A 22,401-nucleotide genomic window follows, 5' to 3' on the forward strand; every position below is an offset into this window, starting at 1 on the left:
CCCAATGGCCAACTAATTAAATGCAAAGAAAATGAAGCCTACAAATACTTAGGCATTCTGCAGTTGGATAACATCAAGCATGGGGAAGTAAAAACTATTGTCAGACGAGAGTACACCAACAGAGTTAGGAAAATTTTGAAATCTAAATTGAATGGTGGAAATACAATCAAGGCCATAAATACCTGGGCAATACCAGTTATAAGATACACAGCTGGCATAGTTAACTGGACACAAACTGATTTGGACCTTTTGGACCGAAAAACCAGGAAACTAATGACAATGCACTACAGTTTACATCCACGTGTTGATACTGATAGACTATATCTGCCCCGAAAATCAGGTGGCAGAGGATTATTACAAGTGAAGCAAACAGTTGAAGAAGAAAAACATGCACTGGCTGATTATTTAAAAGAAAGTCAAGAACATCTATTAATCGAAGTAAAGAACAAAAATCTACTGAAGGCCCAACAGACAAAACAAGAATACAGAAAAGATGTGATAAAATCAAGAATGGAGAGTTGGCAGAACAAAGCACTGCATGGTCAATTTCTGGAAAAAATAAAAGATAAAGTGGACAGGGAACAAACTTGGTTATGGTTAAAAACAGGTACATTAAAGAAAGAAACAGAGTCACTAATCCTGGCTGCGCAAGAACAAGCTATCCGCACAAATGCCATTAAGGCCAAAATCGAAAAATCCTCTGATGATGCCAAATGCAGACTTTGCAAAGAAGCTGACGAAACTGTTGATCACATTCTCAGTTGCTGTAAAAAAATCGCGCAGACTGATTATAAATTGCGGCACAATTCAGTAGCACAAATGATCCATTGGAATTTGTGCAAAAATTATAATATTAAAACAGCAACAAACTGGTGGGAACATCAGCCTGAAAAAGTCACCGAAAATCAGATGGTCAAGATCTTGTGGGATTTCCGTATACAAACCGACAAAATACTGGCGCATAATACACCAGACATCACACTGGTTGAGAAAAATAAGGTCACAATCATAGACACCGCAATACCAGGTGATAGCAGGGTCGCCGAGAAGGAACATGAAAAAATCGCAAGATACCAGGACTTAAAAATCGAAATTCAACGACTATGGCACAAACCAGCAGTGGTAATTCCAGTGGTAATTGGCACACTGGGTGCTATTCCAAAAGCACTGGAATTACATTTAAAACAGTTTAAAATTGACAAAATCACCATCAGTCAAATGCAAAAAGCCGCACTGCTTGGATCTGCACGCATATTACGAAAATATGTTACGACGTCCTAGGCCCCTGGGTGGGGCCCGACTAGTAACCAATGCCAAATCTGGCGAAACAACTGGCCGCTGTGATACAATTGTACAATAATAATAATAATAATAATAATAATAATAATAATAATAATAATAATAATAATAATAATAATAAAACTCCGCCGTTGCCGGTCCCAAGCCCGGATGAGAAAGGAGGAAGGTTGGGATCAGGTTGGCATCTGGTCCCGTAAAAAACCCCCCGCCAACCCATACAATATGGTGAAAAAAATGAATAAGAATTCCATACCGCATCGGTCGTCGCGCGGGTTAACAAGGGCCGCGGCGGATGTTGGGGTCCCTGGACATCCGTCGACAAGTGGGCTACAAGTGGACCAGCCAACAAAACGACAAAAATATAGTGCAGATGAAAACCGTGCCATAATGGCCTGTTACTACAACTCAGAGCCAGAAAAAAGAGGATATTTAAAGCGAATGTATGAATTATGGAAACAACAATATCCAGATTCAAATGTTAGTGAACAACGACTAGCAGATCAAAGGCGATTTATTATACGGAATAAAGTGTTTAGTGAAGTTGAACATGAGGAGATTCAGGCAAATTGCAAAACCCAAAAAACAATATCACAAGCGGAAATAACTGATATTCATGACACAACTAAAGACACTATAGTAGAACTCCCAGAAGAAGCTCTCGGGGAGGAAATAACATCACCACCACTAGAACCAGTTATCATTGAACCAACTGATGAACTAACTCAAAAACAAAAAGAATTGAAGGATAAGATCATGGAGCATTTTCTGCTTAATGAGGAAAGGCAACGTTTACCATCACTAAAAACTGTGCCTAAGAAAATTTTGGCCCCTATCATGAAAATGGTTAATGCAGTGTTTTCAACAATTGAACCGGAATCCATCTTGGAAACAAACCAGTTAATGTACAGCGCAGCTGTAATAGTCACTAATGAACTAGGCATTAAAATTAAAGTACCTAGTCACACAACAGAAAAAGCATCAAAGCCAAAGTGGAAAATCCGTTTAGAACAAAAAATCAAAAAATTAAGAGCAGATGCTAGTAACTTAAAGAACATGCATGAGCAACGGCTTAAAAACAACAAAATCATAGATCGGCTAATCAGAAGATATAGATTGGATACAAGAAACATCAATGAAGCTGTAGAAATTGTAAAACAGCAGATAACAGCAACAGCTAGAAAAATTGAAAGATATGAGGCACGAATCATCCAATATAAACAAAATCAGCAATTTCGATCAGACCAACGGCGTTTTTATCAAAGTCTTAATGTAAATGGTGACACCAAAAGTGAAAAACCAGAAAAACAGGCCACAGTTGAATTCTGGAAAGAATTGTGGGAAAATGCAAAGGACTACAACAAGGAAGCAAACTGGATACATTACTTTGAGAAAAGCATTGGCAACAAACAAATGCAAGTATTAGAAATAACAACTAAGTTGGTCAAAAATCGAGTTAAAAAGGTAAAGAATTGGACATCACCTGGAAAGGACCAATTACATGGTTTCTGGCTCAAATATCTGACCAGTTTACATGCAATATTGGCCAGGCAACTGAATGAAATTTTACAAAAGGGCCAAATTGATGAATGGTTGACAACTGGAAAAACATACTTGATTCAGAAAGATGCAACTAAAGGAACAACACCTGAAAACTACAGACCAATAACATGCTTGCCAACAACCTTCAAATTACTCACAGGCATTATTGCAGATAACATGATGGATTATTTGGAAACAAACAACATCTTGCCAGTAGAGCAAAAAGGCAACAAAAGAAGGAGCAGGGGCACCAAAGATCAGCTTCTAATTGATAAAATGATATTAGAAAATTGTAAGAACAGAAAAACGAACTTGAATATGGTCTGGATTGATTACAAAAAGGCATTTGACTCACTGCCACATAGTTGGATCATAAAATGCTTAGAAACAACTGGCATTAGCAAAAATATTACATCCTTTACTGAAAAGGCAATGAAACAATGGAAAACTGAGTTGGCAGTAGGGAATGAGAGCTACGGAATGGTTAATATCAAACGAGGAATTTTCCAGGGTGATTCACTTTCACCTCTTCTCTTCATCATCGCAATGATCCCACTATCAGTAATCTTAAAAAAAATGAAATTAGGCTACCAAACAGCCAAAGAAGCTGAAAAAATTTCACATTTACTATATATGGATGATTTGAAACTCTATGGAAAGTCAGAAATAGAAATCCAATCATTGACAAACACAGTCCGAGTATTCAGCACCGATATTTCAATGCAGTTTGGCATGGAAAAATGCGCCACTGTATCCATAAAAAGGGGCAAAATCACTGCATCTGAGGGAATTGAAATGCCCAATGGCCAACTAATTAAATGCAAAGAAAATGAAGCCTACAAATACTTAGGCATTCTGCAGTTGGATAACATCAAGCATGGGGAAGTAAAAACTATTGTCAGACGAGAGTACACCAACAGAGTTAGGAAAATTTTGAAATCTAAATTGAATGGTGGAAATACAATCAAGGCAATAAATACCTGGGCAATACCAGTTATAAGATACACAGCTGGTATAGTTAACTGGACACAAGCTGATTTGGACCTTTTGGACCGAAAAACCAGGAAACTAATGACAATGCACTACAGTTTACATCCACGTGTTGATACTGATAGACTGTACCTGCCCCGAAAATCAGGTGGCAGAGGATTATTACAAGTGAAGCAAACAGTTGAAGAAGAAAAACATGCACTGGCTGATTATTTAAAAGAAAGTCAAGAACATCTATTAATCGAAGTAAAGAACAAAAATCTACTGAAGGCCCAACAGACGAAACAAGAATACAGAAAAGATGTGATAAAATCAAGAATGGAGAGTTGGCAGAACAAAGCACTGCATGGCCAATTTCTGGAAAAAATAAAAGATAAAGTGGACAGTGAACAAACTTGGTTATGGCTAACAACAGGTACATTAAAGAAAGAAACAGAGTCACTAATCCTGGCTGCGCAAGAACAAGCTATCCGCACAAATGCCATTAAGGCCAAAATCGAAAAATCCTTTGATGATGCCAAATGCAGACTTTGCAAAGAAGCTGATGAAACTGTTGATCACATACTCAGCTGCTGTAAAAAAATCGCGCAGACTGATTATAAATTGCGGCACAATTCAGTAGCACAAATGATCCATTGGAATTTGTGCAAAAATTATAATATTAAAACAGCAACAAACTGGTGGGAACATCAGCCTGAAAAAGTCACCGAAAATCAGATGGTCAAGATCTTGTGAGATTTCCGTATACAAACCGACAAAATACTGGCGCATAATACACCAGACATCACACTGGTTGAGAAAAATAAGGTCACAATCATAGACACCGCAATACCAGGTGATAGCAGGGTCGCCGAGAAGGAACATGAAAAAATCGCAAGATACCAGGACTTAAAAATCGAAATTCAACGACTATGGCACAAACCAGCAGTGGTAATTCCAGTGGTAATTGGCACACTGGGTGCTATTCCAAAAGCACTGGAATTACATTTAAAACAGTTAAAAATTGACAAAATCACCATCAGTCAAATGCAAAAAGCCGCACTGCTTGGATCTGCACGCATATTACGAAAATACGTTACGACGTCCTAGGCCCCTGGGTGGGGCCCGACTAGTAACCAATGCCAAATCCGGCGAAACAACTGGCCGCTGTGATACAATTGTATAATAATAATAATAATAATAGACATCGCAATACCAGGTGATAGCAGGGTCGCTGAGAAGGAACATGAAAAAATCGCAAAATACCAGGACTTAAAAATCGAAATTCAACGACTATGGCACAAACCAGCAGTGGTAATTCCAGTGGTAATTGGCACACTGGGTGCTATTCCAAAAGCACTGGAATTACATTTAAAACAGTTAAAATTGACAAAATCACCATCAGTCAAATTCAAAAAGCTGCACTGCTTGGATCTGCACGCATATTACGAAAATACATTACGACATCCTAGGCCCCTGGGTGAGGCCCGACTAGTAACCAATGCCAAATCCAGCGAAACAACTGGCCGCTGTGATACAATTCTGTTGTTGCGATAATAATAATAATATATGAAGCAGATGGACTACCAATAAAGAAAATGTAGGCCTTCCAACATGTATGCCTAATTGCAGCATTTATGTCACCCAGAAACATATTTATCTTTTTATGTCTCCATGACATTGCCTTCATCTTATCGAAGAATAAGTCAGAGTTATGTTGTTCTGAATTGGTATCGAAAAAGAATTTACTCCATTATTCCTGCACAGCACAGAGACAACTTCTATTTGCCTAAAATCTGCTTTGCTTTCTTGCTTATTGTTTAGGCTGGACAGTGAATGGCATGGTGGCCTAGAGGTGAAGATGCTCATCTCCCACTTAGAAGGTTGACAGTTCAATTGTAGTAATGGCATACGTTTCTCTATCAAGGTACAAAGAGAAAATGGGGAAATGGCTGCAGACAAAAGAGGATTCTTCTTTAATGGAAGACAATATAAAGTATAATATTAAGTGTGGAATGGCAACTATTCAGTGACTGGTGTTGTCTGTCTTTCAGCCTAATTGTCCTATAAGATTATGTAAAGATAAAACGGGAGAAAGAAAAAAAGGAGGGAAGGAAGAAAGAAAGAAGATAATACTTATGTCTCATTTCTGTCTTGCCCAATATTACTTACACCAGGAGTAGGCAATCTGTGGCACTCTCGACACTGCTTCATTCGATGCAATTCTCAGTGATCCCAAACAGTTTAGCCAATGGGATGATGCTATATTTAGCAGCATTTGAAATGCCACAAAGATCATTTGCAGGTGATTTAGCTGCAAATATATGAGCCAGTAAAGCAGGGCTGGGCTACTGGGGGTTCGCAGGGCTTCAAGAGAAACTCTAGCTAAGATTCTGTGCATATCCCACACCTGGCTGGCCCGCACAACCCACTCACCCTCCCAAAACCCCTATCCGTTTTGGATGCAGCTACTGTAATTGCAGGGTGCACACAGAGTCTCAGGGAAGGAGAAAAATGGGCCTACCGGAAGTTCAGGAAGGCTGGAAATGGGCCCGTTTCTAGCATCCAGATGGCATCCAGAGCCTGGGAAGGCCATTTTCGCCCTCCTGGAGGCTTGAGGAAAGCCTCTAGAGCTCGGGGAGGGCAATCCCCCCTCCATTGTGATGCAGGAGTCTGACCAGGCCACGCCCACCATGGCCATGCCCACCCAGCAGTTCAGTTCAGTTTATTTCATTTGTATGCCGCCCTTTTCCCCCGAAAGGGGACTCAGGGCGGCTCACAACTCAACCAGGGAAGGGGAATACAGACAAAAAGAAATAAAAAAAAAAAACAAAGCATAACAATGCATAATTTAAAAACATACAACAGTCATACCATTCGAGACGGGGGCAACAGCTCTTTAGCCCCAGGCCTGTCGGAACAGCCAGGTTTTAATGGCTTTGCGGAAGGCCTGGAGGGTGGTGAGGGTTCGAATCTCCATGGGGAGTTCGTTCCAAAGGGTCGGAGCAGCCACAGAGAAGGCTCTCCTCTGGGTGGTCGCCAGTCGACACTGGCCGGCGGATGGAATTCGGAGGAGGCCTAATCTGTGAGATCTGATCGGTCTAGTGGAGGTAATTGGCAGCAGGTGGTCTCTCAAGTACCCAGGTCCAATACCATGAAGGGCTTTATAAGTGACGACTAGCGCCTTGAAGCGTATCCGGAGACCAATAGGCAGCCAGTGCAGCTCGCGGAGGATAGGTGTTACGTGGGTGAACCGAGGTACACCCACGATCGCTCGCGCGGCTGCATTCTGGACAAGCTGAAGTCTCTGAATACTCTTCAAGGGCTACCCCATGTAGAGCACGTTGCAGTAGTCCAGTCTAGAGGTCACAAGGGCGCGAGTGACTGTTGTGAGGGCCTCCCGGTTCAGGTAGGGACGCAACTGGTGCACCAGGCAAACCTGGGCAAATGCCCCCCTGGTCACAGCCGACAAGTGGTGTTCAAAATTCAGCTGTGGGTCCAGGAGGACTCCCAAGTTGCGAACCCTGTCTGAGGGGCGTACTGTTTGACCCCCCAGCCTGAGAGATGGAAGACTTGGCCAATTAGTAGGAGGGAAACACACCAGCCACTCGGTCTTATCTGAATTGAGTACAAGCTTGTTAAGCCCCATCCAGTCCCTAACAGCCTCGAGGCACTGGCACATCACGTCAACCGCTTCACTGAGTTGGCACAGGGCGGACAGATACAGCTGCGTATCGTCCGCATACTGATGGTATTTTATCCCGTGCCGTCGAATGATCTCACCCAGCGGCTTCATGTAGATATTAAACAGGAGGGAGGACAGTACCGAACCCTGCGGCACCCCATAATTCAGGGGCCTAGGGGTCAATCTCTGCCCTCCGACCAACACCGATTGCGACCTGTCTGAGAGGTAAGAGGAGAACCACCGTAGGACGGTGCCTCCCACCCCCACCTCCCGCAGTCGTCGCAGAAGGATACCATGATCGATGGTATCGAAGGCCGCTGAGAGGTCAAGGAGCACTAGGACGGAGGCATAACCTCCATCCCTGGCACTCCAGAGATCATCAGTCAATGCGACCAAAGCGGTTTCCGTGCTGTAGCCAGGCCTAAATTCCGACTGGAAGGGATCTAGATAGCAACCGGGCAGGTAATCCCTTGCTAACATTTTTTAAGCCCACCCCTGCAGTAAAGTAATAACTAATTACTGTAGCCTAGAATGAACATTCTGCACTGAGAATAGTGTAGGTAAAATAGGTTCAGACTGAAAAGGCTAATTTGATAACTAGCAAAATATTCCAAACTAAAAAGAAGAAAGTTCAGTTGCCATGATTCAATTTCTGGACAACCTAAATAAAATAATTTGCTATTGCAAGTCTTTCAGTATCTTTCCATAGAATGTTGTTTTGCCCTCCACTGCACATTTTTAGAATCTGGATTTGTGATTTCTGATATACATTATGAAAATAAAAAAACAGCTTTCATTTTTGTTTCCACTACGCATGTGGAAACACTATAGTGTTTTTTTTAACTAGTTTCCTCTTCCTGTAAGTGCAAGACTGCTGAGATTCACAGATTATGATATTGATAACTCCTTTATGGTTATCAGGAGAATAACTTTGCAATTGTGCACTAATGTTGAGATAAAACAGAGTAAAATGATAACCAGAAGCCAACGACACCTGGATTTTGATAACTACATTTTTAGCTATTTTATCATGCTTTTGACTCATGTTTGACTTGTATCGATGAAAACTACAAGCCAGTAGATACAGCTTTCTCATTGGCCAGAGTTACCTATCTGTCTATGGAGATTCTCAATCAACTAGGTTGTGGTTGTCCCAAAGGGGCTTTTTTCTAGAAAAACAAAATGCACTTGTCTTTTGAAAAAACAAAAGGGCAATGACAAGAAGGGGCAAGATAGTACTGCAATTATTTCACAAGAAGTGGCTGGACAAGAGATGATTTTTGTGCTCTTTTTCATCCTGTGCATTTCTATTTTTTTAATAGCATATATGGCTGAAAATACGTGTTTTATTTCATTTTCTACTGAAAGTCAGTGAAAAAAAAAATCCCCACTAGACTTTTGTGGAGATGCAATCTCACATGGTTCACATTGCTGAAAGAAGAAGTTTAGCTTCTTTGAACCAAAATATCTTTCTTCTGCTAGACATTCCTGCCCTAAATAAGAGACTCCACTTCCCTACATCAATGCCAGAATGCCTGGCAGCCTTGGTTTTACCCTTAAATCACATAAAATTGATCTTTACTTATGCACAAACATATTTCCATAGAATTACAGAAGTGGAAGGGACTTGGAGATCCAAGTAGTCCAACTCACTGTCCAACATGGAAATCTTCATACTGTCTTAGAAAAATTGCTGTCCAATATTTTCTTGAAGAGCTCCAGTGTTCAGAAGGCATGTTATTCCACTGCTTATTTAGCATTAATAGATACTACTAATCTGTTTGATACAGATTCATGACATTCTGGAAAGTAACAAGTTTCTCTTCCAAAGTCTAACATTGAGCCATGGCATGAAATCTGATGTGTAATATGCCATTGACAAAAATGAGGCCAAGTTGTGAGCAAGTAACTTATTTGGCCATTGTTTTCTGAAAATATTTTCTCAGAATATTGCCATCATCATCTCCATATGGAGAAAAATAAAAATGAAGACAAAGGTATGTCTGTCTTCATGTAATGTGGCCTTCCTTGTAATGTCCTTCTCAACCTAAGATGATAGCTGGTCTCACACAATTGGAGCAGCTACCCTCATGCCTTCAGAGCAATATCTGTCTTCATTGCTGATTTGAATACATTTTAAATTGTTCCTTCACTTTCATGTTTACTGACAAAGGAGTTCCTATAAAAAGTTCTAGTGCTCTGGATTGATACAATCCTTTCTTTGTACCTGTGACATGTCACTTGTGCTATTTCTGAACAGAGCACTATCATCCAAAAATGTGCTAAACATGTATCCAAAATATCTTATTTGATAGATAAAAGGATCAGAGGACTGGTGCAAAAGGAAATGGGAAGCCATGATAACATGAATAAACTCTATTCTTGAATCGGTGACCAAGGAGTACAGTTTTGACTTGGTGGCTGACGGTACCTGGAAATAATTGAAATAGGAAACCTGCTGTTACAAGGGATTCACATAGCAACAACGGTTGAAATGGGGAATCCTTGGTGCTTTCTGAGCTTGGTTGTTTTCCTCTAGAGGTTTCATTACCAAATATCATCATCATTTATAACATCATTGCTACCATAATATGGAGTGGGTTACTCTTATTTTATATTCTAGTGGTTTCCCTTGTCATTGTTTCTTTTTTTGGGTGATCATTTACTTTTGTATTCAATGTTAATTTATTCACCACCCATTCTTTATTTCAGCTTTATTTTATTGTACAAGTCATTTCCATTTAATTCCATTTCTTTTTACCTTTTGTTTGAAATTCTAACAGTTTCCTGTTATAGTTTCCTATAACAAAGTAATTAAAGACACACCCTCATCTGCAGTCATTTTGCTTCTCTCATTAAAAAAATCATTTTTGCAACAAACCATATCCTACCCACTTCCTTTTGTTGTCATTTGCATTTGCATCCATTTTCCTTTGGTTGGTCAATATTCTACCAAGGAATATTAATTCACCGCTTTCTCTTATTTTTAAAAAAAATATTTTGGCTTAACTTTTCCCTATCAATACAATTGTTTTGGTATTCAATACATTTTTTCAGCCCCATCCTTCTTATATCAAATAATCTATTTAATATTTGATGTCTGTGAGTTCTTTTTAGGTTCTCACTAAGAATACAGTTCCAAACCAGCATATCTCATGTTCCCACAACCATTTCTTATCCATATCGTCATAAATATCTTAAACAAAAAGACATCACAAAGAATTGACTTACTTCCTACACAAAATTGAATCATTTGCTAAGCAATAATTTATTATACTGCATACTTTCTTCTGTCATATATTATTTTACTGAATTAAGCAGCAAATCTACAATACGTGCATCATATTCCACAATTCAAGGCTATTCACTTACATATTTACATATGTATTTATGCACACAATAATTTTTCTCTTATTTATACATTTTGCTGAAGAGAAAAAATTTGCTCAGCATAAAGCATCTACTTTTACTAATGTTGAATCAGGTCCCCTATCCTTTGATGTGTTGGCCATGATTTTAACAATTTGACAGACATATATATGATCTGTATAGAAAACTGCTGAATGTAACCCTCCAGTTGTGTATTGACACTTACCAATACACCTTGTTCGATTTTTCTTTGAAATCACAGAAGAAAATAAAGATTTTGGAAGGAAAAGAAAAAACATCAGTTGTATATATTTTCAATATCTGCTTATAAAGATACTGACTCTATTTCCATTACTAGAGAAATAAAAGCTGAAGTGCAGGTGGTGTGGGTGATGGGAGGGAGGGAGGGAGAGAAAGACAAAACGAAGAATGTGATGTACGGGTGTCAGATACTGCAAGCTGTGTCATATACTTCTTTCTCACTCTAGAGATAAATACAGCCTTGAACATGAACTTGGGCAACCCATTCCTAATTAAATTCCTAATGATCTTGTTCAGCTTGGAAGGTGAGTTTAAAAATGCAACATTCTTTGAATTTCTTTGCAAATGCGAAGAACTCTTATTGCAAATGTTTTCACTGTAGTAACAAGGTTATTACAGTTTAGTATCTTTTAAAATATTTTTTTTGAAAGTGAGAATATTCAGGCTAAGATGTTGAACTTGGAGGTGTCAGTGAAAAGTTAGTGAATGTCTTTAGGCTAATCTTTGAGACATTGGATTTAGAGAAAAAGATTGGTCCAAAATCTCCCAGTTGGTTGCTGCAGCTGAGACTAGGACTAAAACCTGGATGGTCCTAGTCCAAGTCTAACATTTTACTGTAATCACTATTCTAGACTTACAGCTATTAAGATTGGGAATGAGTCTCCTAGGATTTAGTAGAGTTTGGGTTTTGTACAATTTTATTGACGTTTATGAAAGTCAGCTATTGACATTCTAGAAGTTATGGAACGTATGATGCAATATTGTGAATACCTGCTTTCACCCAGCAGTTTAATACAAACTTTTACAAAAAAGATATCAGAGAAAATGCAAACACTGAAAAACAACAAATCTGAAATAGTTTAGAATCAGCCAAATTGCTTTCTTAAAAATTAAAAACAGAACACTTCTATCAAAATTTCATATAAAATACCATACTGAACCCCATTTTAAATAAAATAGAATCCATTTATTTATCATCTTTACTGTCAAACTAAGTTGATTTTTCTATAACAAAAGCTCTGAAATGTAATTTTTTTAATAGTTTGCCTAAATATTAGAAAGATATGTGTATCTTGACCAAGCTGTTCCTAAATGTGAAGCCTTTCCCTCCTAAACTTTTGTTTATATAAACCCATAATGCTCCCTTCCAACTGGCCTAACTTTAGAGAAGATGTGAAGGCTCTGGTGGACTGATGTAATCTGAATAAAGTAACCTGATTCTAAGTGTTAATAAAACAAAGTAGGTCATTGTAGATTTTAAAAAGAGCTAGCGTAGTCATATTCCATTCAGTATCAAGGGTGCAGCTTTAGAGGTGGTAATCAATATTAAGTATCTGGGGGTGCAGATAACTAACAATCTGATCTGGTCTCTCCACACATCATCCTTAGTGAAGAGTGCAAACCAGCATCTCCATTTCCTACATTGCATTAGATGAGCACATCTTTCTCCTTCTGTCGTGGCTACTTTTTACAGAGGCACATTTGAGAACATTTTAACAAATTGCTGTTTGGTTTGGTGGCTGCAGATAGAAAGTCCATACAAAGACTGGTAAGGACAGCCAAGAAGATTATAGGAAGCTCTCTTCCTGTCATTCAGGATACTGCTTGTAAGCGCTTTGTGCTTAGAGCTCAAAGCATTGTTAGACACCGCCCCCCCTACTTTACAGTCCATTTCTGTAATCCCCTCCAGAAAGAGGTTTTGGAGTATTTCTAGCAGGACTACTGATTCTGTAACTGCTTTGTTCCCTATGCCATCATCTGTTAAACTCACCATGTACATGTATACATCTGAACTACAGTGTGTTGTTTCTCTGTGTCATATATTATATGTGGATATATACATAATTTTGTATTTATTTATTTATTTTGTAATGTTTATGTAGTGACCCTTTGTGAACTGTATGCAACAAAGTTTCATTTTAATGCATGCCAATTAGTGTACATTCAAAGTGACAGTAAAGTTATTATTCTATTCTATTCTATTCTATTTTATTCTATTCTATTCTCATAAACATATCCATATATATCTAATTGTGTTTCATTCAGTTTATCACAATTAGGATGGAAGTGAATGCATGTGTTATTAGCTTTTCTTTCTCCTTCTCTTCTTAATCTAATTACAGACTCACAATTTAAATTAAAGATCATAGCTCAGAATAGGCAGTTTTCTCAATGAAGAGAAAGAAATAGACTCCTTCAAGGACCTGTGTTTAGACCAGTATTTTTAATTTGTTCATAAAAATTAAGGGTCAGCAGTTTGTAGACAATACTAAAATATTCAGGACAATAAAAAACAAAAGTAGTTATGAAAAGGATTTTATTAAAGTGGATGAATAGTCAACTAAATGGCAATTTGAGCATTTGGGAGAAATGGAATGCTAAACTAAAAAGGGCCTATTTTTACTTTCCTCAAAGCAATTGTAATGATTTTGAGGGCTTTGTGAAATGGCTCTGAGAATAAGGTAGCCTGTGCTTATGACTGGTTGCTTAGCAACTGTTGAAAGTTACAGCAGATAGCCCAAAAGCTGCGCCAGAGTCAAAATTCTGATGTCTGGGGCCCTGCCATGGTCACATGACTGCATTTTAAATGCTTGTTTACCAGCTGTATTTACAATTTGCGACACCCCATGACCACATGACTGCAATTTTTGGCATTTTTGGCAGAAACTGGTGTTTATTTCCAGTTAAATCCCTCTCCATAGCGATCAATGGATTTGCTTAACAATTATGGCATTCAATTATCAACTGTGACATTTGCTCTGACCAGAATCTAGTTGTGAGCTATGCTTCCCCTTGTTGATTATTCTTTAGTAGCATCTCTCTTCATCTCACAAAGTCATGTTCCCAGTGTCCAGGATCCCAAGAGCATTTGCCTTTATGGACCTAGCCAACCTTTATTCCTAGTGAATCCAACAGGTATTCTGTCTTCCCTCCCTTTATGTTTTAGCCTTCACATTCAGCTATGTTTGCATAATGCTGTGCTAGAATATATGTCCTCCAATAGTTAGATATGTCAATATTAATTAAATTTGTCATAAGGGAGACAGAATACCTGTTGGATTCACTGGGAACAAAGGTTGGCTAGGTCCAATTATTGCTCGGTGTTTACTACAGGATGTTTAATGAGTGCTTTGGGCTGATCATATTCATGCTGAGTAGACAACCCGGAGAGAAAGCCAAAGATGGGATTTTAGTTGCTGCTTCCCTTTTCCATGTGAATTAAACTAGTTAATGGAGCAAAGCTAAGGGGGAAATGAAGAGTTTGAGTCAATAGTTGAGTGTGATCATCTACATTCTAGCCTCCATTTTCATGAGGTCTATCTCCAATCCCTGAATAGTATCAGATACACATTTTGGGTCTTAAAAGGCCAATATTAAAAAAATATTGAATTGAACAAGTTCTAATGATGTAGAATAGGAAATGGGACTCATCTGGACACCATTAAGAAGTTATGTTATTGGCTCAGTTTTGAATAGTTTGAATGTTGCAAGTAAATAGTAGCCTCCTCTTGTCTTGAAATTCAAGGATGGCAGATGAGTGTATCTGTGCATTTTCAGAAACATAGTTCCCATGAGGTTTCCTACTGTTGATAGAATGTTTACCCCAGCTATTTGAAACAGGAGGCCTGGTCAATTTTGTGCCCAAGGTTCTTGGGCCTTTGGCAAATGCCTTAATTTTGGTTTCTGATAATTGAGTATTAACTAGTCTTCCTTGCAATACCATGTTAGTGTGCTCAATGCCCATCTAAGGCCAATAGGTATTTTTGAACCATCTACATTATCAGCACAGAGTAGAACAGAGAAATGTCTTCCAGTTTGGGGGTTGGATGGATCAAAATTTATATTGAACAGATTGAATAAGAGTGGGCCCAGTGGTAGGAAGTATGCCCCGATACGGGCGTACCAGAGCCATCCCGGAGCACCGGATACCATTTCGGTATGGTGCGCCGGAGGGCCCACCCACTCACCCGAGCTCCTTGCCTGTGTTTAAAGGCTTCTGCACTTCCATGCACACACATGGTGCGTACAGCACTGTGCTACGCTCCGCGAAGCTGCTGGAGTGTTGCGGAGCGTCGCACAAGTGCTAAGACGCATGCGCATACTGCCCGCCTCCATGAGGCTGCCACTGGGCCCATTCTAACAATACCAGTGGGAACGGGATTTGAAACCCACCACTGAGGGGGCCCAATGCTTGACACCTTTCTTGATTTTAGCAGCACTGACAAGGTGGTCCTGGGGATTAAATTTATAATTCTAAATTCTAATACTGCCTTTAAAAGTCAGCTGAATAACTTTGATCAATCACACTTTTTGAACCTTGGGAAAAAGACTAATCCCCAAAATGTCACCTATAAAACTGGATGGACTTATTCGTATAGTCACCAGGAGTGAAAAGTGATTTGAGTTTAACACACACACACACACACACACACACACACACACACACACAGACATTTTACAAAGTATCAGAATTTTTCAGAGTCAGTGTATTACATGTTCAGTTCATGCATGTTTAAAATTAAACAAAAGAAAAACTGAAGCAATGGGGATTTTAAACTTCCATACCTCTACTTTAACCAACATCTAATATGCGATGGTAGGATTCAAATAATGTAACAACTGGCTCTTTTTTTTGTAGGTTCTGTGTCCATGAATGACAAGATTCACGGTCATGTAGGAGACCAAATTATTCTTTCAACACCCAAAACCAGTGCCAGACCAACACTTTTAATATGGAAAAAGAACTCTACGTTTATTGCAGACATTACAAACAATAATATTTTTATGTCAAAAAACCAACCAGAACCAAACAAATACAACTTATTTCTTAATGGAAGTCTGAAAATAAATAGATTGAAGAAAATGGATGCTGGAACTTACATTGTAGAAGCACATGGTGAAAAAGGCACAGCATTATTTCGTGAATTAATTACATTGCAAGTTGATGGTGAGTTTTTGAATACCAATCTACCCTCCATCAACCTATGAACACCTTTATTTTACTCCTTTTCTCCTTCAAATTGGCACTTTGGATTGGCCATAGTTGGATTTCTGTGGGTACTGAGGGTTCCCATATGGTTTTTACTGTAAATTATGAAAAATTGAAAAGCATTTCTAAGATAGACAACCCTCAGAAAATAACATCTTAGATTCCCAAGTCTCTAACAAATACCAATAGATTGAAGTGAGCCAAATAACCTGTCTGCCACTGGTATGTGGTATTCAGCCAGTTTACACCAGTTAGCGTGAACAGGTGGGAGAAATTTGGCCACAGTCGCCAAACTTCTTTCAAAAGGAAATTAAATGCCTTTTTTCTTACTATGCAGTCTTTGAGACTGCAGCTCCCTAAAGGTAATGCTGCCTGCTATCAGTGAAGCTGGGCGCCAGTGAGGGATAGCTTTTTACCTAGCTTTATCCAGTTGTCTTAGCTTTATCCAGCTTGAGGGGGGGAGAAACAGACAGAGGCCTGGGGAGGAAGCAATCCCTCCCCCACAACAGCAGGAGAAAGCTATGCAAAAAGCCAGCTCTCACCGGCACCCATCTTCATTGACAGCGGGCTTGCAAAAGGCGGTGTGGCTCCGCCTGCAATCAAGCTAGACTAGGGAGTGGGAGCAGGAGTGAGCACTGAGGAGACCACAGGAGGAAGGAAGCCAGGCAAAGGTGTGAGTGAGGGTATCCGCAGCATGCTACAGCACACACACTTTCCCTCAATCCCCTTCTTTCCAAGGGCTCCGATTGGCTCCCCTCTGGCTTCTCTGCCTCTCCTCTCACTACATTATCCAGCCTGACAGCAGGAGATGAGTGGGTGGGCTTTATTGCATTCCAGGCATTTCCCACCCAAACAGCATGTTGCATTTGCAATGGGGGAGGTGTTTAGGGAAGGTAGCGGAGGAATGGGGGAGGATGGCAGAGGAGCTGCTTTCAAGCCATTGTTTTTTGTGGAGTGGAGAGTCTCTCCCTAGTTATGCAGGCAGAGGCATGCTTCCCATTTTGGTAGTCCCCGCCCATAAGGAAAAAAAATTTTTAATCCCTCAAGCAGCCTGCGCATAGGCAATTTACTTTATTTTTAGATAAAAGAAAACAAGACTCAGATGGAACTCATTCAAGGATCTATGTATTATTATTATTATTATTATTATTATTATTATTATTATTATTATTATTACATTGTATTGTATTTTACTCTGCTCTATTTGATAGTAGTAATAGTTGCAGAATTCAGTGAATATTTGTCATTATTAAATAACCAAATACTGTTTTCCCCCCATTATTTTTGTTTAATTTGCAGTTTGTAAGATAACTTTAATATATCTTTTTTTTTTATATGCTGCTTATGCATTCTAACGTCCTTTGTATATTTTGGACTTCAATTCCTATTTGCCCCATCCAGCAAAGCCAATAACAGAAGATTATAGAACTTAGATTTATATATTGCCCCATTACAGCACTCTGGGTGATTTACAATATCAGCATATTGCCCACAACAATCTGGGTCCTCATTTTACCGACCTCAGAAGGATGGAAGGTTGAGTCAACCTTGAGTCAGTCAGGATCGAACTCCTGGCCGTAGACAGAGTTAGCCTGAAATATTGAATTTTATACCACTAAGTCACCATGGCTCTGCATGGAAATAGTAGTCGAAAAGATAAAGATTTAATCCTCTATTATGCAATTCTTGGTTTTTTTAAAAAAAATAATGGCATATTTAAATCTTTTAGCAGAGTTTATTTCTTTTCTTTCAGAGCTTCTACTAGAACTCAATGAGTTTTGTTCCCAAAAAACATTGACATGTGAGGCGAAATATTCTGGGGAATCAAAACCCAGATTTAAATTGCTTCAAGATACTAAAGAAATTGAATCTGTACAACCAGAATATTACAATGCAACATGGAAGGTGACATTACAATTAAATGTCAGTTCCGGAAAATTCAGATGTGAGGTTGATGTTCCTACTAAGAAGAATTATATCGAGAAACAAATCACATGTCCAGTTGCAGGTATTAACCTAGGTTCGCAACACACTTCTGAATGCTAGACTGTATAGCCTGGAATATTAAATATGTAAACCATAATAAATAAACCATGTTTAGTTTCTGGCTTAATGTGTAAATTCAGACTGAGTGGTTTGTAATTTGTAATTTTTAACATGAATCAATTCAATTGTGAGACATTCCACTTATCTAAATATATACAGCCCTGTAATTGTGGCAGAGCCAATCGGTTACATGAATAAATGTTAAATGAAATTGTGGTTTGATTGTTTATGCCAACTGTGATATATTCAAGAAACCATTTTTAAGGACCCCATAAATAAAAGTTTTGTGTTTTCCCCCCTTATTTTTAATATGTTAGGAGGGCAGAAAAAATAATAGATTGTTTTTTCTCTTTTGTATATGCTCACTTTCCCTTATCTATGTGCATGCGTATATTTGTATAAGTTCACACATACAGTCTTTTCTTATGAGTTGTTCTGTGTTTCAGATGTATTTTATTCAGTACCTATGCTCTTCATAATCCTGATAATCATGGGAAGTGTAGTCATATTGATCATCTTTTTGGCTCTGATTATTTACTGCATCAGAAGGAAGAAAGCAAAAAGACGCGAAAGGAAAGGTAAGCTTGACATTCCTTCCATTTAAAATTTAACAAGCTTCTCTCTTTCTAACAATCAAGCATGCTAAACCTATTAATCGCTGTGAAATATATATATGCACTAAATCAATTTCTAGATATATTTTAATGAAAACTAAAGTTCAGGTCTGGCCCATGGAGGAAGGGAAGAAAGGAAACACGGAAAATACAGCATTTTACTTAATGTGTCCCAAAAAGCCTGATTTTTATGAAAGTATGTGATATTTTTTTTTGCTCTGCTTTTCAGCCTTGGTTCCTCAAAGATGAAATCATTAAAATGTGCTCTGTGGGTGCGTGGTTTTTATTTTCTTTTTCACCTGCCAAGCATACATTTTTGGAAAACCTCACATTAAATGCGCCGACATGGGACATATCCCTAAGATTAACAAAGAGTAGACAAAAGCTAGATTTGATTTTGTTAAATTAACTTTTAAAAGGTATTAAACTTGGGTTAGAATGATTATGCTTAAATTTGTCCTGTCAAATTAAACAATCAAATTTAATACTGTCCTTTTTTTTCTCATAAACTTCACAACCCTGTCCTAAAAAATCTCTTCAGTCTCGGGGTCAATGCACTATGGTACTTCTCCCTATCTTTGAGCAGGAGCATCCCAACAAAATCTACTCAGTCATGTTCTTTGGGTACTTTTGGCAATCCCCACAACTCCAACAGGAAAGTCAAGGTTGAAAGTCTTTCAGAATTATTAGTCCCACTATTTTGTAATTGACTTTTTATTCTTTGGATGATAGATGACTTTCTTGTTCCCCAGTTTCTTTAGTTTGACTTTAAGGAATAGGAGTAATCCTCTGGTTGGGCTCTGTGGCTTCTGACTAGTGTTGGTAGTAGACTTTCCTGCCTTTTATATTGTATACTAGTTGATAACCCAGTGTTGTCTGGGTATTTATTTATAGGGGGAAAATGTCCAGACCAAACATAATTTCTAATGTCGGATTTTCCCTCTTACCAGAGGTAGCCCCCTTGTGGAGTACTGTGAAGCCATTACCATGGCAAATCCATTATGCTGTACAGTAAAACCCATTTTATGGCAGTTCAGTAGAAGCCATTTTAAGACACAACAGGTTGTATCTTAATAGAACACACACCCAAGGGACGTTAGGAGTATCGTACTCCTACAGCATTTTTCCCCAGAGAGTAAGTCATCTGTGTACCAAGTTTGGTTGAAATTGCTCAAGGTGTTCAAGGTGTTCAAGAGTTATGCTGGAACATACATGCACAGATACATATACAAATACCCCCACACACACACACATTATCTGATTTAATTATGTATATTTTGTTTGTATGACTTAGGATCTAGCTTATTTAATTTTTTTATGATAAAGACCTTTTTTGTATTTTAGTATTTCTATAGAGTTGTGCTACATAAGATTTTTGTACAGAACATCTATTTTGTACTTTTGTATATATTTCAATTAACTGATATTCTTTATTTCTGATCCATGTTTACTTTTTAAAGTGGATGATGATGATTTTACCCAAGGCTTTCTGAGACTGTGTCCTGAAATAAGTTTTTTTTAAAAAAAAGTGATATCAAGTAGAGATGACTAGAGGTGATGAGAGACAAAAGGCAGCCAAGTGATAATCACGTCATCATGGTGCAGATTTCCCCAACCAATAGCCCCCAAATACATTGGATTACTACTCTTCATTTCGATGCTGGCTGTTGTAAGGACATGTAATGTTACCAATTTGGGGAAGGATGACTTAGACCTTGGTGTTGGATTGGAAACTTTGATATGGCAGGCTCCTCATTTATGAGACTGTCTACTTTTGAACAGATTTCAATTAGTATTGGAAATTGAGGACTTGACAATAATCCTATGCCACTTTACCTTGTGATAGCCTGCATAAAATTTGTGCCATCCAGAGCTGATTTTGTACTGCTGCTGTTCAGTTAGGCCAGGGGTAGTCAACCTTTTTATACCTACAGCCCACTTTTGTATCTCTGTTAGTTGTAAAAATTTCTAACCGCCCACCAGTTCCACAGTAATGGTGATTTATAAAGTAGGGAAGTAACTTTACTTTATAAAATTTATAAAGCAGAGTTACAGTAAACCCCTACCGCCCACCATGAAAGCCAGAACACCAACTAGTGGGCGGTAGGGACCAGGTTGATTACCACTGAGTTAGACCATCAGTGTTACTCAGAGTTTTTGTTTGCTTGTCCTTACTGCAGCTGAGGAGTATGCCCTGCAAATCCAGATTCAGAATCACATGCAACAAAGAAAACTTCCGGAGATTCCTGTTTCTTCTGGCTCTACTCCAACAACTCAAAAAAGCAGGTCACCTCCTTCTGAACTGCAACAACAGATTGCTCCCTCCAAATCATGCCCTTATCCAAAACCACCCCGGCGCACAAAAGAAAGACTTTAAGTATTTTTGTGTTTCATGTTTCCTTCTCTCAGAGGAAATACTTTTGCTTTCCATATTAGCATTGCAATGTCTATAAACTTATGGTTAGCCAGCCAACTCTGAGCAGGCTTAAAGTGTGGCTGTTGGAAAATAGATTAGAAACAAAACTAGAAAATCAGAAGGTTCAGAGTAATTTATTATTCCCCACAAAAAGCTATGTAGGACTTCATGACTAGGGAGGCTGTCGCCTGTTTTAATGATTGTATGATTGCTGTTGTTTTCAAGCAATTTAAGTATTTTCTTGTATGACATTGTTCTATATTTATATTTCATATACTATATCTTTGTAGTTTTGTACTATATTTTTGTAATACATACGCAGAGAATTGCATTTAAAGCAATAAAAAAAAAAAGAAATTTAAAACTTGTTCTATATTTACATTGTTCTATATCTATATGTCCTATACCCATGATGGCAAACCTATGGCATGTGTGCCTGAACTGGCACATGGAACCATGTTGTCTGGCACCCACAGTGTTGGCTGTTTATCTTCTGGTTTTCTGGTGCGCATAACGCATGTGATTTTCAGCTGGCCTTTGTGCGTGCTACAGTGCCGGAAACTGGAAGAGCTGGTCTTCCATTTTCCGGCATGAGCCTGCACGCTGGCCAGCTGATTGGCGCATGCGCATGCGTTCCAGAAACCAGAAGACTTGCTGGTTGGAAGTTCATTTTCCAGCACACACATGCCCCCTGGGAAGCCACTCTTCCTGTTCACAGCTGAGACGTGCGCGAAATGCTCCCTTTTCGGCACCTGGTGCTGCGCACACGCATGCACACACACACATACAGGCACACCCTTTTTGGCACTCAGTCCCAAAAAGGTTTGTCATCACTGTCCTATACTATATCTTTGTAGCTTTGCACTATATTTTTGTAAGACATACACAGAGAATTGCATTTAAAGCTATAAAAAGAAGAAATTTGAACGGAAATAAGATCAGAAGATTAAAAAGGCGGTAGGAGATCAAAAAGACAGACAAGTTAGAAAGTGAAAAGTAGAATGAGACAAATAAGAAAATAAATATGGAAAAATGACTTCCAATTTTATTTGTACCTATGTGGACGAACATTGATGTTTGTGTAGGAATGTGAATATTTTTTAAAATAATTTTCTGCTTTTTTCATTACAAAATAAATGATTGTCCCATTTCTAGGATGGTCATGAGGAGAAATATGAAAGTTCACCTCCAGATCAGAGTTATATCTCAACTT

At 38.6% G+C, this 22,401-nt stretch overlaps 1 protein-coding gene across 1 annotated transcript; it reads left to right on the plus strand.

The window, feature by feature from the left end:
• The first annotated feature begins 11,291 nt into the window (after positions 1-11,291).
• CD2 (CD2 molecule) lies at positions 11,292-21,504 on the plus strand. The gene is made up of 5 exons (XM_032220027.1): positions 11,292-11,427; positions 15,762-16,070; positions 17,866-18,120; positions 18,605-18,736; positions 20,953-21,504. Exons 1-5 carry the CDS (start codon positions 11,370-11,372, stop codon positions 21,147-21,149), a joined length of 951 nt encoding a protein of 316 aa, XP_032075918.1. The 5' UTR covers positions 11,292-11,369; the 3' UTR covers positions 21,150-21,504.
• The last annotated feature ends 897 nt before the right edge of the window (positions 21,505-22,401 follow it).

This window comes from Thamnophis elegans, chromosome 6, assembly GCF_009769535.1.
Source record: "Thamnophis elegans isolate rThaEle1 chromosome 6, rThaEle1.pri, whole genome shotgun sequence".
In the NCBI taxonomy this organism is placed as follows: domain Eukaryota; kingdom Metazoa; phylum Chordata; class Lepidosauria; order Squamata; family Colubridae; genus Thamnophis; species Thamnophis elegans.